At 28.8% G+C, this 18782-nt stretch overlaps 1 protein-coding gene across 1 annotated transcript; it reads left to right on the forward strand.

Annotated features, from left to right (window-relative positions):
* The first annotated feature begins 619 nt into the window (after nt 1-619).
* Nucleotides 620-2334, forward strand: LOC128956544 (uncharacterized). Its single transcript, XM_054302266.1, has 4 exons — nt 620-1519; nt 1669-1697; nt 1789-2045; nt 2120-2334. Exons 1-4 carry the CDS (start codon nt 643-645, stop codon nt 2307-2309), a joined length of 1353 nt encoding a protein of 450 aa, XP_054158241.1. The 5' UTR covers nt 620-642; the 3' UTR covers nt 2310-2334.
* Nucleotides 2335-18782: the final 16448 nt, after the last annotated feature.

Raw genomic sequence — 18782 nt, forward strand, 5'->3', positions numbered from 1 at the left:
TTGGTTTTTTGTTGACAGCGATAACAGCACCAGTATATCGATAAATGCAGAATAATATATAAGAAAATCATTTTTTTCAGTTTCAATAATAATAACAACAACAAAAATTATTAATAAATAACTGATAGTCTCTAATGATATATAGACTATTAAATTGTAAAATAAAAATAAATGTTAGCCAAAAAAAAACTGTTAGCAATGAAATAAAAAGTTTAGTTTAAATTTTTGTATTAAAATCTATATTTGTGTGTGTGTGTGTGTGTGTGTGTGTGTGTGTGTGTGTGTGTGTGTGTGTGTGTATGTGTCTGTGTGTGTGTGTATATTATATACACGCGCTATTGTTTCAATCAATTTTTAATTATATATCACGTGCTATTATACAGTAATTATATAAATTTATAACTAAATATACATGTATTATATAATAATAAGTTCATAACAAAACAAAAAAAATACATTTAAAACTAAGATTAATAATACAATTATATATTTTATTAAAAAATACATTAAATTATTTCTAATTGTTTTGCTTGTGATAATTATATATATATAATTTTATATATATAAAAAAATTAATAATATTTGAAAGTTAAATATCTGTAAAGTTTTATACAGCAATAGTGTTTGTTTTAATTAGTTTCAATGATGTCAACAATTTTTATTCATATACGACAACAACACCAACAACTACTGGCCATCAATTGGTTTGCCATTAATAAGTGGTGGTCTAAACATCGGATACTAAATAATAGATTAAGAAATTGTTGGCAAATGTCGTTAACTGTAAATACTAACAGTGCTATTGACTGCAAACCAATCATCAGTGGTAATAGTGGTAGTAGTAGTCAACTGATGATGAGATGCGCTTTTATGATACCATCGGATAATATACCGCCGACACCGACACCAATATCGACAGTAACATTGGATCAGTTAGTTAAGACATATCAGCCAATGAGTGTAGTATTAGTAAATCAAGGCTATAACCTTAAATCATTGGGAACTGGATGTGTGATCGACACAAACAAAGTGGTTACCAATGTTCACGTTTGCGAAGACATTACAGAATTGTATGTAATGTTAATCAAACCAAACGGACAGAAATTGGCTAATTTCAGGGGTCGGGTGCTGTACTGCGAACCGCAATACGATTTGGCCGTAATTGGCGTACGATTTAAGAATAATCGACAACACCTGTACGGACAGTTTGAATTGATGGCACCAGACGATGGCAATCAGGAACTGGCGGTCGATTTTGGCGAACAAATACTATCGTTAGGACATCCCAATGGCAAACCATCGACAACTGTTGGCATTGTTTGTTGCGTCAATCGGCCGTTTGGATTAGATTCCCGTTGGTGTGCGGCTAATGTTCCGCAAATACAACACAACAGCGGTATTGTTAGCGGCTTTTCCGGCGGACCGATGATCGACGAAACGGGACGTTTGGTCGCCATTAATAGTAGCGGACATCAGACTTATAGGGTTTGCTATTCAACACCCGTTACCATAATGAATGGTTTGTCTGTTTTTTTTATTGTTGTTATAAATAATAATAATTAATTGATTTTTTAATGTGAATTTTTTTTCATAAATATATTGAATATTTAATTTGTATTTAATTACTAATTTATAACTAATTTTATTTGAATCTATACTCTTGTCTAGAATTTTTAAAACGAGCAGAAAATTTTCAGGTAATTAAAAATATTTAAAACTAAAACTAAAAAAATTTAGTAAATTTTTTGTTTGTTTGCTTTTTTTTGTGTGATTAATAACAATATATAGGATATACAGACAGATTATCGAAATAATAATATCAATATAAAACATATGATCAAAACTAACTGTGAATTTAGCTGTAAGTTAGTGTTGGGGATAGAGATCTGTTGGTATCGTATATATAATTATAGACAATACGTAAAAATGGCCGAAAATCAGGGCAAACGGTTCATACGTGATATGGATTTGATACCATATGATAGTTGTATACTAGTCTGGGATATCGTCAACAAACCAATGGATGACAATGTTATGGATGAGTTGTTAGTTATTTTTTTAAGCAAACAAATTATAACTATTAAATATTATATATTGTTGTTGTTGTTGTAATATTTAGTAAAACACTTTTGCAATTTGATATAATCAATGAAATCAATGGCACAAGAGTTAGATGTTTAAATGATTTACACAAAACAATTGAAACAATGGGTATGAATGACATTAAATTGAATATCTTTAGGATTGACCATCCGATGGATATTATTGTAAATCCACAACAATTTATTGGATCAATAAGTTATGCTTAATATATGATGTCATATAAGATGAATACAATGGGTAGACATAACCTGTGCTATGCTATGAATATTATTTAATAATTATATAATTATATAATTTATTCAAATTTTGTTAATTATATATTATTTTAAACATTTTTTTTTTGCTGAATCTTATTTAAAAAAGTATTATATATTGAAAAAAAATTTGATAATTAAATTTAATAAACTAATTATTATTTAATTAATATTTACACCAATTACTTAACATTTTTTTTTGGTTCACTTAATTTTTTTTATAAACATTAATATTAAATTAATAAATATTTTTGATTTTGTTTTTGGTTAATGTTTTAGGGTATCGCTAATTAGTAGTAGTAATATTTTACTTATTTGCAAAATGTTAATATTATGAAATACATATACACACAAACACATACACATACACATATACACACACAAACACACACACACACAAACACACACACATACAATCTTACACATACATTCACACACACACATACATACCGGTACACACACACACACACAAACTTACACATACATACACACCACTGGTTGTCATACTTGTGTGGGTTTTTTAAAAGACCGAAAACCATGAGAACCAACTGTCCTGTAAATATCGACATCCGTCCAATGATTATGAGACACCACTGTTCAAACATGATATAGACGCGGCTAATAGTCTTATATTCAATACCAATGACTACAATGAATATGCTATTGTTGTGGACAGATATAACAAATCGCTGGTCAAGTATATACAGTTAAAGCTAATGTCTAAAAATATCATAGTTTATGATTACGATGAATGCAATAATTTCCAGTTTGACTCGTGTAAGCGGCCGGAAATTATCGACGACATACCCGATCAACTATGGCCACTGTTAGACGGTATTATCGACTATAATGCCAATGAAATCGGCAAAATAGGTTACATATTGTTTTTCAATGTCAACTCAAAACCCTATTATTGTTTTAAACCGGTTGGCAATAAACAATCAGTAATGAAATTATTTTTTAAAAATTAGTTATTTTATTAAAAAAAAAAAATATTTTTCATTTACATATAATAAGTGCCAATCTATAGATAGTCTCAAACCGTATGCCACTAACTGTTCAAACATTTGGCAAAATGTTAGGACAACAACAACAACAACAACAATATCGTTGACTACCAGTGCCGACACTACGACCACTACAGATAAAACACTAGTTTTTCATACAAAAACCTATATATTTATTGCGATATAAATTTTGTTATCAATTGGTATTTATTGTTGTTACCGTTGATATCATACGAATGTATTGCCAAAGAAAATATTACCAAAAAAAACGGACGACAAAACTGTATGTAATTTTTATGTCAGTAAATGCAATTGAAATAATTGTTTTAATTATTATTTTTTGTTTTGTTTATACAGAGATCGGGTATTTCATAGCAAACATATCAAGTGATTGATTGATCATTAAAATCAATACAATAATAACAACAACAGTATTATCAACTAATTTGATGATAAATCACTATATAATCACAAAATACTACAGTATATCAACTAATATAATATATCATATATAATATAAATGTTTATTTAATATATAAAACTTTATATACTATGTATTAGTTATTTTTAGGTATTTATTTATTATCCTATTTATCTTATAATATAATTTTTGCTTAGTTTTGCTTGGTTTTAACTAAATTAAAAAAATATATTTCTGATTAAATTAATATATTTTTTGCACACAAGTATTAAAACAAAACTATTTTTATAAAACAATTATTTCTGTTTAATTAAATTTTTTAAAATTAATATTTTAAGACACTATATTATATAAAGTCTATTAGATTATTTAAAATTAGATGATAATAATAAATAAATAAATTATAGATTACATATCAATTGAGAGATAATTTGAGTTTTTATAATTAATTTACATTATATGACAATATTCATAGACAATACACGAGATTATCGATAATCTAAACAAAATATATAACAAATAAAATAATTGCAATAAATTCATTGTTTAGTTTGATTTGTAGATTTAAACTGAAAAACAAACACAAAAAAAATTATATTTAAATTTTATGATTATTTTGTAGTTAGCAATAGATTTGATTGTAATTAAACAACTTATTAGAAACTATTCAAAAACTCAGATATTAATTGTTTATTATTAATACAGTATTGTATTTGTTTTTTAATGTATATCTCATTGAAATTGTTTGCTTTAATTGTGTCCATCCATTGGTCGCATTGTCTACGAGATAACAACACTGAACACCAGCCGGTGTGCGATATGTTAGCACCAAATGGACAGTTTGATGGCATCCGAGTCTATCATCAATGGATTGTTAATCAAAAGTCTAATTATTACACAACTTTCTATGCAATGTATAAAAACCGATCGACATTACTGTTTGATGTGTCGTTTCCGGACAATAGTAGTAATGATGAACCAATGGTGACATTATCTGACACTATTAAACCAGAAAATAAAACCAATCTTTTAAATATGTTTGGTTTCAATACATTCAATATAAGTGGAAGTTGTTTTTTATTTGTAAGTACACTATATTTACTATAAATTTACTATAAATATATGATATTTTTTGCTTTCATTGTATATATATTGTAGTATATTATTAAACATTTGTTAAATATCTATATTTTTTTTTTAAAAAAAAAGGATACCAAAACCAAAGGAGATATAATGTATATATGTTTTAGTCGATCCGTTAGTTTTGTAAAAATATTGAACATATCGACTGTCGATACGGTTAACGGTTTTATAATTAATCCGAAAACTGTTGACAATGACATCGGCTATGTTATCGTAGTGGACAGGTATGACAAATCCAGGATCAAGTTTGTCTATATAGATGAAAGCGATAGAAATATCATTGTCTATGATTACGATGAATGTCACCAACAATTTGGTTGTTGGCGTCCGGAGTTTATCGACGACATACCCGACCAAATCTGGCAACACATCGACGGTATTGTCAATTATGGCAAACAAAACCGACATTTGGGTTATATATTGTTTTTCACAATCGACTCAAAACCCTATTACTGTAACGAACCGTCTCATAGAAATCTATCGCTAAATGTTATAAATATTTTATAATAATATTTTTATTTATTTAAATGTTTGTTATTTAAGTATTAATTTTTTTGTTGATAAAATATTTCAGTGCAAATCCGTAGACAATTTCATACCGTATGCCACTAACTGTGCAAACATTTGGTCAAATGATTCAACAACTATAGCAAATACGACATCAGTGTCGACTACCGACGCCAACAACATTACGGTCACTCAAACTACTGCTAAAACAACAACATCTTTGTGGACAACAATCGGAACCACTGGCGACAGGACTACCATCTCTGCCATCACTTCCATCACTGCCATCACTACTACCACTGCCATTACTACCGCTGAAACTCCAACTGACTATAACTGGATATATATCCTATTTATAGTCATATCGATAATCCTAACGATCGATATTATTGTGTTTATTGTTTTGATATTCAATATGTTTTATCGGCGATACTATCGTAAAAAGACATACAAAGTCAACAAATCGTCGCCGAAAAAGAAAAATGAGAAAAATGTATGAAATGTTTATCAAAAAAAATAAATAAAAATCATTTAATTTTGTTATTTATTTATTATTTCCGGAATCTATAGATAAATCAGGATTCAGTTCCGTCGGAAATTCGGGCAAAAGTGGGCAAATCGGACAGCAATTGGTCTCTAAAAGTGTCAGAAATATCCAAATCGGATCAGATATGATGACAACCAACCGATCAGTATTAAAGTAAACATTTGTTTACAAAATGAAATGAAATATTTTGTATATATATATTTAATACATAATTATAATAATTAAAAAATTTTATTATGAATTTTATTTTGGTATTTAAAATTTGCTAATTATATTAATTTTATTTAAAAAAAAAAATTGTTATTAAAATTGGTTTTCGACAATTTGTATTTAATATATATAATATATAATAAATACAATGAAAACTGACAAATAAACAACTATTTTATAGACTTCCTATAAAATTATAAGTATTTTTAAAATATAAATAGCATTTACATTAGAAATTAATATTTATATATTCAATAATTCAATAAAAAAAATCCTATAAACAATAATATTCATAATAAATCATTGTTATTAATGCAAATTATTAATTTAAATAACTAAATAAATATTTTATATTACATATACTTTTCTGTTTATAATAACGATTATATAAGAAATTTAATTCAACTCAAAACAATTGAAATAATAATTGTCTACAAAACATAGCGAAAATAACTGTTACTATGTCTATAACGTTACAATTATTGGTTGCCATTATTGTGTCCATACGTTGGTCGCACCAATCGGTATGCAATATATTGGCACCAAATGGACAGTTTGATGGCATCCGAGTATACCGTATGTGGATTATAGAGAAGCAATCGGCTAATGATTACCAGGATTTATATCTGATGTATAAAAATGGTAATCAAATTGAATTTCAGGTATCGTTTCCAACAAACAGTAGTCGTGAACCAGTGGTAACATTACTGGACAGTAGTAATGTTACAAATGTTATGACTGAAAATATTATCAAATTTTCCGTCAAAATGTCAATCTTAGGCACTTATATTAGTACAGTATGTGATGTATACTATACTAATGAAAGTTTAACTGTAAGTAATGTATGATTCTACTGTATATGTTTGTGTAATATATTAATTGAATGGTTATTATTCAAAAAATAAGGCCATCAAAAACACAACTGTCCAAACCAGATGTATCGATCAGCGTACAAGTCCTCAACAATATCTAATTAATTTACAATACAATATCACTGATGTTATCCTATTTAGTCCCGTTCCCGGACTAATGACATCCTATATTATATCAGTTAACAAACATCGCAAAAATGATGTCATGTTTGTCTATATTTGGGACAATAAGACAATGAGTTTCAATGAATGCAAACAAATGAAGTGTTTGTATCCAAAATTTATCGACGATATACCCGACGATCTCTGGCCACTGGTCGACAGTATTGTCGACTATGGAATCGCCGATAACGATACCATCAGTTCCGGTCATATATTGTTCTTTACGATCGACGGAAAACTATACTATTGTTCGACACCATTGAACCAAACTTTGTCTCAGAAAGTAATAACTGTTTTTATTATTAGTTTTTGTATTTCATAATTATTTGTTTTTTTTTGGTTTTCTTCAATAATCGTATTATTTTCAGTGCAAATTCAAAGACAGTCTCAAATCATATGCCATTAACTGTCAAAACATTTGGACCCAAACAACCCTAAGCCCGACCAACAAAAACAGTTTTATACCTTATATTATAGTTGCAGTGATTGTCATAATTATTGTCGTCGTCGTCATAGTTATCGTCATTTGTCTAACAATTTGTTATTCAAAAAAACCAAATGATAACAAAAATGTAGTGAAAAAAATTACATTTAATAATTTTATTGATAAAATTTATTATATTTGTAAAACAAAAAAAATAAAAATAAAATTGTTTGTATTATATAGACTAAGACTAAGACATTGAAACATAAAAGCACTGATAGCTCAGTGAAGACCATCCGATCGCTGGACTCAAAACAACAACAACAGGAGACCGAGGGGTCAGAGTAGGCATAAATATTGCGGACACTATTTGAGGGGTTGACTATCAAAATGAAATGCCAACAAAAACTTTTACGTTTTAGTTGAAATTAGTTTTTTTTTTAAAAACAAACTATTATTTTCTATCTATTTATTTGTATTTTTAATGTTTTTTTTTGATAACTAAATTCTAGTTTATATTTTTTTTCAATTTATTTTTGTTTTGTTTGTGTAAATACTCATTAATTTGATTTGTTTTAATTATACAATTTTATTTACTACTATTTATAATAAATATTTTATTAAATATATATTTTCTATCTATTTATTTGTATTTTTAATGTTTTTTTTTAATAACTAAATTCTAGTTTATATTTTTTCAATTTATTTTTGTTTTGTTTGTGTCTAAATAATTATTAATTTTGTTTTGTTTTAATTATAAAATTTTATTTACTACTAATATATATATATTTCATTCAAAATATTTTATAAAATAATAATTTAATTTATATTTTTAATAGTTTTATTTACGTGAGATTTAAAAAAAAACTGTAGATTCAAACAGTAAATAATTTATGATTACTTATTGTTTCGATTATATCAATAGTTTTCAAATCAAAAGAGATTTTTTAAAATGTTATACTATTTGTTTGTTTTATTTTTGTGAGACATTTCTATATCTATAAAAAAAAATGTATAACACATGTATCATATTGTTTGCCGTAATTGTGTCCATCCATTGGTCTCAATGTCAACAATCGGTGTGCGATATATTGGCACCGAATGGACAGTTTGATGGCATACGAGTATACCGTATGTGGATTATAGAGGAAGGATCGACTAATCATTACCAGGATTTATATCTGATGTATAAAAATGGCAATCAATTTGAATTTCAGGTATCGTTTCCAACAAACAGTAGTCGTGAACCAGTGGTAACATTACTGGACAGTAGTAATGTTACAAATGTTATAAATGAAAATATTATCAAATTTGCCATCAAATATACAATCAATGACCAAATATATGAAAGTATGGTTTGTGATGTATACTATACTAATGCAAGTTTAAGTGATGTAAGTAATGAATGTTTGTATGTGTTTGTGTGTAATATATTAATTAATGAATTAGTTATTCAAAAAAAAAAAAAAATAAGGCCATCGAAAACACAACTGTCCAAACCAGATGTATCGATCAGTATACAAGTAATGAACAATTTCTAATTGATCTACAATACAATATCACTGATGTTATCCTATTTAGTCCCGTTCCCGGACTAACGACAAACTATATTATATCAGTTAACAAATATCGCAAAAGTGATGTCATGTTTGTCTATATTTTGGATAATAAGACATTTAGTTTCGATGAATGCAAAGAATTTAAGTGTTTGTATCCAAAATTCATTGATGATATACCCGACAATCTCTGGCCACTGGTCGACAGTATTGTCGACTATGGTATCGCCGATTACAGTACCAACAGTTCCGGTCATATATTATTCTTTAGGATCGACGGAAAACCATACTATTGTTGGACACCATTCGACCAAATGTTGTCACCGAAAGTAATAACTGTTTTTATTATTAGTTTTTGTATTTCATAATTATTTGTTTTTTTTGTTGGTTTTCTTCAATAATCGTATTATTTTCAGTGCAAATCCAAAGACAGTCTCAAACCGTATGCCATTAACTGTCAAAACATTTTGATCCAAACAACGCAAACCCATTCAACCCTAAGCCCGACAACTGACTCGACCAACAAAAATGGTTTTATACCTTACATTATGGCAGCGATTGTCATAACTATTGTCGTCATAGTTATCGTCATTTGTCTAATAATTTGTTTCGCAGAAAAATCAAAAGATGTCAAAAATGTAGAGAAAATAATTTCTTTTAATAATTTATTTGATAAAATCTATTATCATTTATCTGTAAAACAAAACAAAATTGTTTGTATTATAGGCTAAGACATTGAAGCCTATCTCAGAGCTGACTGATAGCTCCATACAGACCATACAGACATCTCTAGAGACAGACAGCCAATTAAAACAATAACAGGAGATCGAGAGGTCAAAGTAGGCCTAAATATTGCGGACACTATTTGATGGGTTGACTATCAAAATGAAATGCCATTAAAAAACTTGTGTTTTAGTTGAAATTAGTTTTTTTTTAAAAAAAAACAAACTATTATTTTCTATATTTATTTGTATTTTTAATATTTATTTTTTATAATAACTAAATTCTAGTTTATATTTTATTTTCAATTTATTTTTTGTTTTGTTTGTGTAAATACTCATTAATTTGATTTGTTTTAATTATACAATTTTATTTACTACTATATTTATAATATATATTTTATTAAATATTTGTTTTAAATTAATTAATTAACATTACTTATTAATCAAATGTATTTTTTTAAAAATAGATTATAGTTTTATTATTTTTTTGTTGTTTCAATTTGATTTTTATTAGTTTAATTATAATTAATTTTACATAAATCATACTTATTTATCTATTTTTTTTGTTTTGTATTATACTATAGTAATTTTTATGAGATAATTTAATATTTTTTCAAATATTTTATGTGTTAAAATTTAAATCATAGATTTTTATAATTATTAAATAATTGTTTAGCATTTTTCAATTTTGGGCAAAAGTTGGCACAATTTGTATTATTCTAATAATTATTTAGAAATTAATATTATAAACAAAAATTCAATAATTAAAAAATAAATGTTATATAAAAACAATAATATTGTTAATAAATGATTGTTATTAATGCAAATTATATTTTTAAATTCAAATAAATGAATGAATACTTTTTGTTTTGAACATTACTTTTATATTACTTTTTTCTGTTTATAATAACTATTATTATATTATATAACGATATTTATTTAACTCAAATCATAATTAAAAACAATTGGATTACAATATCTACAAAAATATAGCAAAATATGTCTATAAGATTACAATTGGTTGCCATTATTGTGTTCATCCGTTGTTATCAACAATCGGTATGCAATATATTAGCACCGAATGGACAGTTTGATGGCATCCGAGTATACCGTATGTGGATTTTAGAGAAGCAATCGGCTAATCATTACAAGGATTTATATCTTATGTATAAAAATGGCAATCAATTTGAATTTAAGGTATCGTTCCCAACAAACAGCAGTAATGAACCTGTAGTGACATTACTGGACATTAATAGTGTAACAAATGTTATGACTGAAAATATTATCAAATTTGCCGTCAAAATGGCAATCATAGACCCTAATGGTTACATATATATGAGTACAGTATGTGATGTATACTATACTAATGAAAGTTTAACTGTAAGTATTGTATGTTTGTCTGAGTCTTAGTGTAATACTATTAAAATATATCACTTAATAATATATTAATTAATGGTTATTATTCAAAAAAATAAGGCCATCAAAAACACAACTGTCCAAACCAGATGTATCGATCAGCGTACAAGTCCTCAACAATATCTAATTAATTTACAATACAATATCACTGATGTTATCCTATTTAGTCCCGTTCCCGGACTAATGACATCCTATATTATATCAGTTAACAAATATCGCAAAAGTAATGTCATGTTTGTCTATATTTGGGAGAATCGGACAATGAGTTTCGATGAATGCAAACAACAGAAGTGTTTGTATCCAAAATTTATTGATGATATACCCGACAATCTCTGGCCACTGGTCGACAGTATTGTCGACTACGGTATCGCCGATGTTAACAGCAAAAAATCGGGTCATATATTGTTTTTCAATGTCGACTCCGAGCCATACTATTGTAGTATACCATTCAATCAGAGTCTGTCGTCAAAAGTAATGATTTAATTATTATATAATTAATTATTTTAAATATGTTTTTCCTTCAAATATTTTTCTTAAGTGTAAATCCATAGACAGTCTAACACCATATGCCACCCATTGTTCAAACATATGGCCCACAAATTATAATCGGATTGTTTTTTATATATTGATTGTCATCGGAATAGTCATATTGATTGTCATTATTATAATGTGTGTACTAATTATCAAAATGTTTTTATCCAATACTAAAAAGTCAATCAGCAGATCAACTATTAACTTATCAAAAATATAAATTATTAAAATATTATTTATTTCTTTAAACTTAATTTGTTATTAAATTACTTTTTATTCAAATAAATACAAATATATGAACAACAAAAAAATTAAATTTAATTTAGTAAAAGCTATTTTGTTATTATTATATACACTTTATTTTTCTCAATTATTTAATATAAATACATGTATTTGCAATAAATAATTAAGTCAATTATGTATGTTTTGTTTAATTCAATTTCAATGAAATAAATATTAAAACATAAATAACAAATAAATTTTTACATAAATTTTAATTTAGTGTAAAAATAAAAAATAACATATTTAAACAATAATACAGTTATTTGATAATTAGCTAAACATTTGTTTGTTTTTCTGATTTTAATTAAATAAATTTATTCAAAATTTGTTACTAAAAACTATCGTAATTTGAAAAATAATACATTAATTGATTTTTGTAAGTTATGGCAAAATATTTTAATAATAAATTTTAATTGTTTTACATGCGATATTATGAATCATAATTTATTATACTATTTATGATACTAATTAAAATAAATATAAAATAATATTTGAATAGTAAAACAGTTATACAAAATATTAGTAATCAATTTGTTTTAATAGTTTCAATGATGTCATCAATTTTTATACATATACGACAACAACAACTACTGGCCATCAATTGGTTTGCCATTAATAAGTGGTGGTCTAATCATCGGATGATAAAACATAAGCCCAGTAGTCGACAATCGCAGTCATTTGTAAATACTATCAGTACTATTGACTGCAAATCAATTATCAATAGAAGTATTAGTAGTCAACTGATTATGAGATGCGCTTATATGATACCATCGGATAGTATACCGGATATTATACGTAATAATCAAATAAATATTATTAGATTAGTAAACCCGGGTTATATTGGTGGCGGTGGTGGTACCGGAAGCGGGTGTATAATTAACAAACAATACGGTCTATCGGTTACCAATGTTCATATAGCTAACGATATTCGACAATTGGATTGCCATTATTTGATAAAAACTAGTGATAATAAAATCATTAGTCGTTATCGTAAAGGACGGGTACTATACTGTGAACCGTATCGTGATTTAGCACTCGTTAGTCTAGAGTTTACTGGCAGTAATGACAACGACAACGAACTGACCGATCAGTTTGTATTGACTGACCAGAAACCGGCCGATTTTGGCGAACAACTTATCTGTATTGGATATCCCAAACCATACCGTTTACAGAGTATGACTTTAGGCTATGTTTGTTGCGGTCGGCGGCCGATTAATGAGACAATGTTTTCGTATAGTGTCAGCTCTTTTATACACCATTCCAGTGCTACAATTGCTGGCTATTCTGGTGGACCATTGATCGATGAAATGGGACGGTTAGCCGGCATTCATCACAGTAGGAATCCTAACAATAGTAGGTCATGTGCTACACTATCTATTGATGTTTTAGGTTTGTATGTTAGCTATAATATCAAATATTTATAGCTATAAAAACAAACAAATTAACAAAATTATGAAAATGTTTTATTTATTTTTTTTGATGTCTAGATTTCTTCAAGAATGCAAACAAGTTTAACAATCAAAAAGTATAATTAATATATAACTGATATTAAAATATAATATATTTTTTAATGTATTTAATGTAAATACAGTATATATATTGTAATGAGTAGATTTTATCATTACTGTTATAACTATAATATATCCTATTTCTATACCGTTTCAATATTATTTTAATAGCATTGCCATTTATATCTGGAAAGTGTTGATTATTTAGATGTTTCATGAGAATTTTTGGGGTGAGTTACTCGCTTCACTTTCCATGCAATGATTTCACGTAAACCACTGGAATGGCCGCCACTATTGGCACAGTACTCCTGTAGTGGTTTAGGTTGTCTTAATTGTACATTGGGCACAATATTAGCTTTTACTACACAATTATTAATACAATCTATGTCTGATTGATCGTAAATTAAGACATTACTACTTTGCGGACCAATTATATAAAAGGTATTATCTCTGGTCCTGGGATTATTTAATTCAATTTGACCTTTACTATCAAACGAAACACTATTCAATGTTAAGACAGACTCATTATTTTGAGAGTTAAGACTCGAAGTCTGTACCACTCGGGTCTGGTCAGAAGCTCTGAGACCAGTAAAAACTATTTTACTAGTTTGGTCACTCACTACACGTGACACAACTATAGTATACTGAAGACAGGACGATACAGTGTTATCAGCATCCATACAATGGCTGGCTAGCCGCAACACTTGCGCTAAAACAAACAAAAACCGACATTACTCAATGACAACAAATGTCTTGTCGCAATTATAAACTGGTAACTAAAACATAACGATTGACTAACTGGTCGGGCCCTACCAATAATTGCCAACGAGAGAAGCCTCAAAGCCTCCCTCTAACCAAAACATGCAACTCAATACCCAATCTACTAGTAAGACTGAGTCTAATGGTCAGTACCATCACTCGGTACTACCGTCGGTAAAACCGGCGTATAGTCTATTCAAATACCCACTATAGGATAAGTAATGCTATACCCGTTGACCAACCCTGTGGCCAAACTATAAATCAGAGTCCTCTGACTCTGATGACATAACCATGGGATCGTCACAAGCAATCTCTGGGGGAATCTAACCCATCTATGTCTCTCCAGCCGTGCCTACCCGGCACTAAATAAAGGCGTTTAAACACTAGTTAAACCCTACCCGACACTCGTCGGTGAAATGTGATATCACCCGAAACCTGTGTTACGGTGACTATCACTGGACTACTAATCTGTACTGTATATCATAACAATAGACAACAAAATTACACTCAACTAACATACATAGACAAGGACTATATTAGACAAAATTGTATGTGTGGTGGCGGCAATGACAAGGCGCTCATTAACTACAGCAAGCGGTGTCGCGTACACAACCGCCGCCGCATCGGTCAACGAATGCATCGCCGGAGAGTCACCGATCACATAAATTAACATAAATCTATAGAAACACATCATACACTCAAGTACGATAAAGACAATACATGACCGACAGATTGCCGACAGTATTACATAATTATCGTAACATTTCTATTATCTCACATACGGTATTCAGTTAAATCTGGTCAGACATAACTATGTTGTCTCTGGGGTCAATTGACATCACCTATAGGTTTTTGGCCGTGATATTGTAAGAACAGTGCATATGTAACAACAATAAACTATTAGGTGTCTAAATATTTATTTATACCGGGTCAGTCAATCCCGAAGGTGACTATAGACTCATAAAGTTAAGGCAAACCTTAACTATACACTCGGATCACTATTGAGGAGCGTATGTTAACGGTCTTAAACTCAGTGTCCGTTATCGGCTATTAACACACAATCACGCGATCGGGAGACCGGAACCCTCTTGGGACCACTGGCCTGCCTAGTCAGTCGATATCGAATAGTAACTATGCATTTCCATACTAGGTTAGCGAAAGCACATATGTACTCGAGAAATCCACTGCTATGCATTCACACACACATTCACTCAAACAGCCGATAATTACAACAATCAACCAAACTAGTGCTATTGTCACGAAGACAGCAACTATTGGATCACCTAGTAAATTGTATTTTAAGGTCAGACTATTAGTGTTAAATAACACTGAGAACCGACAAAACTACAACTGTTTCACTAAGACATAGGACTATTGCCGAAAAATCGGGCAGAGCCTTCGGCGGCCTGGTACAATCTCGGGGATGTCGGAGACTCCTATATGACACATATAGTAGTCTACACCAACAATAACTAAGTATAGGTCAAAGGAGGTAAGGGAGGAGGACAGCGTAGCCGTACAGATCTCTCGACACGACAGATCCGTTAGCACACTATCAACGGTAAAGGAATGACGGCATGACCGTACGAATCCCCCGACACGGCGGATCCGACGGTCTACCATCATAAGGTAGGTTAGGGTAGGTATGGTAAGGTTACATAACTGGACCGGAACCCCCGACACGGCGGCTCCGTCCATTAGCTATTTACGCGGGAAGGCTTGACAACATAACCGACCAGATCCCCCGACACGGCGGACCCGACGGCCAGTCATCTTACCTTAAGACTGTAGACAAGAAGGGACCTTTTCGATACTGGAGCTCCCGACGCGGGAACCCACGGATTTAGGTCGCTTAGAAAAAGTAGGAGACAATAAATGGTAAAAACTTACATTAAATCCAAAAGGTTTTTATTGAAAAGACATCAAAGTGGTATACATCCAAGTATACGGACCATCAATGAGAAGGGGTCGAACCAGAGGGGGAGAGAACTGATCTGCTAACGGCTCTTAGCAGTACTAGTCTTATGCCAATGACTACCAGTATCTCAATGATAAAATCATTGAGAATACTTGGGGTTTTATAGTAACGGTCGCATCAATATAAATTTTAAAGGGAGGTAAGGAATATTTTTCTGATGTGTTGGTGCGAAAACTGTTGCAATATAATAGTGTTTATACTATGTTATATAATGATTGATGTCTTAACAGTGAAAATCTCGCTCTAAACGGGAAAAAATTAGTACTATTTATGCTATGGTAAGGGTAGAGATTTTGGATTTTTGGTTGTATATAAATGTTATATGTAGTATATTTATGTATTAATTTAGGGTGAATAAAAATTTTTTTACAGGATATCTATTGTATTATATATATATATATTATTAGGTATTATATAATTTAAATATTTATATTGACATCACTCTCTTCTCCCTGTAGATTCGACTCGAATCTCATGATATCTGTCCGCATATAAAGATTAAGATTACAATTAAATATTAAAAACATCAATTATTAAATAGGATATATAATAAATTGACATAAATGTAAGATAAATGTTATATTAAATATAATGGTTAAATATTGGTTAGAATATAATTTGATTAAGATATAATATTAGATTACAATATTAGGTGTTTATATTGGGAAATATTTATATAAATATAGTTATTTATATAAAAAATTGGTTATTTTAGTTTTGCATGTAATGTAATGTAAGTCACAAAATATATTAATAGATTATATAATAATAGATTCATAGTTACGGTTATATAATAATATAAATTATATCAGAATAGTCTCATTAATTGTGATATTTATATATAGTAAATAGTATACTAGGACTAAAATTATTGGATAATAAGTGTATATTATATAATTATAAAAGGGTTAAATTGTGTATACAATATTCAGATTATGTAAGTATATTGATTATTATAGTATTTGGTTGCAATAATTGGTTGACTATAAAGTTTGTTTTATATAATAAAAACATTGTTTATAAGATTAAATAAGAAAGTTTAAATAATTAATTAAGTTTATTAAATAAGTCATTGATTATATCATCGGCTGCTATGTTATCAGCTTCAGTAGGTATGGTATAAAACGAATTAAATTCACCCAGTGTCCCCATATCCGAAATCGCCTTTGTTAGTGATGAATAGACAACTGAATCCGGTGATGCTTTCTTGATGTTGCTTTTGATGATATCTTCAATTTTCGTTACTCCAACATCATAGAAGTACCGTCTTATCCATGTCAAAGCGTCGTCTGTGATGTCTTCACCATAATTAAATGTAGAGATTTCCAGATGTAGAGGTTCTTGGATATCGGTCACATGGTGTGATATCAAATGATCAATAATGATACTTAGATCATTTGCAATATAATGGTCAATAGAATGTCCATTTTTGTATTGACTAAAATGTTTCGCACGACACAACAAACACAACACTGATTTCATATTAATATGGTTATAGAAAGTGTTTAAAACATTTGATATGTCTTCACTTTTTAATATATTTAATAATTCATTACTATCGGTTAATTTGAGACAATAAATACATAATTTATTAACACAATGATTACGGGTGAATTGTGGAAGCCATGTAGTTTCCAAAGTTTTTGCGAAACTATTTTTAAGACAAAATAGTTTGCATTCTGCGTTGCAAATTTGGTTGTTATTATGCCAGTGATCATGTGTTTCACACATTAAAATACACTTGTTGTTGCACAAATGTGTGATCTCATTCTTATTAATTTCGTCGACAATATGGTTAGTAAAGTAATATCCATTTTCATTTAATAAATTGCAGTATATACAAATATAGCGTTTTGTTACACTACGTTTTAACCATTTTTGACTATTAATGGTTTCGGTTAATTTAATAGAATATTTAGGTTTTATATAATTAAAAGGTAACATATTAATTTTATAATAATTAAGTATACATAATAGTGTATATTCAGATCTTATTTTATAAATAAGAGATCTTTTTGGGCTATGAGATGAACAAATTAAAAATATCATAGGCTCTCTGTTTTCAATAGAGGATTTTCGAGGACCAAAAATAAATTGTTGATAATAAACAACATTATTTTTGCTCACAACGACTTTAATTGTTCCAAAGTCTATATCTCGTCTTAATATATAATTTTTGTTATATTTTCGATTATATTACCTTATTAAATTATCATAAGGTTTGCGATTTTTGGGTAAATATATAGGAGGATTGGGTGTTTCTGGTCTATGATCCTCATATAATGGACAGTCCTCGTCATAATTGTGACTGGTACTGGGTTGAGACATTTTTAAATAATTCTATAATTATTTAATTCTAAACAATAAAGTTTAGTTTTAT

This window comes from Oppia nitens, unplaced genomic scaffold (genome assembly GCF_028296485.1).
Source record: "Oppia nitens isolate AA-2021 unplaced genomic scaffold, nextdenovo-longstitch-racon4-pilon3 scaffold30_pilon_pilon_pilon, whole genome shotgun sequence".
Classification (NCBI taxonomy): domain Eukaryota; kingdom Metazoa; phylum Arthropoda; class Arachnida; order Sarcoptiformes; family Oppiidae; genus Oppia; species Oppia nitens.

Excerpts from the sequence above, each read along its gene's own strand:
- LOC128956544 (XM_054302266.1), top strand. The coding sequence starts at position 643 with ATGATGTCAACAATTTTTATTCATATACGACAACAACACCAACAACTA. Across the intron at positions 1,520-1,668 it reads ACCCGTTACCATAATGAATG|AATTTTTAAAACGAGCAGAA; the intron begins GTTTGTCTGTTT and ends ACTCTTGTCTAG. Across the intron at positions 2,046-2,119 it reads GACAATGTTATGGATGAGTT|TAAAACACTTTTGCAATTTG; the intron begins GTTAGTTATTTT and ends TGTAATATTTAG.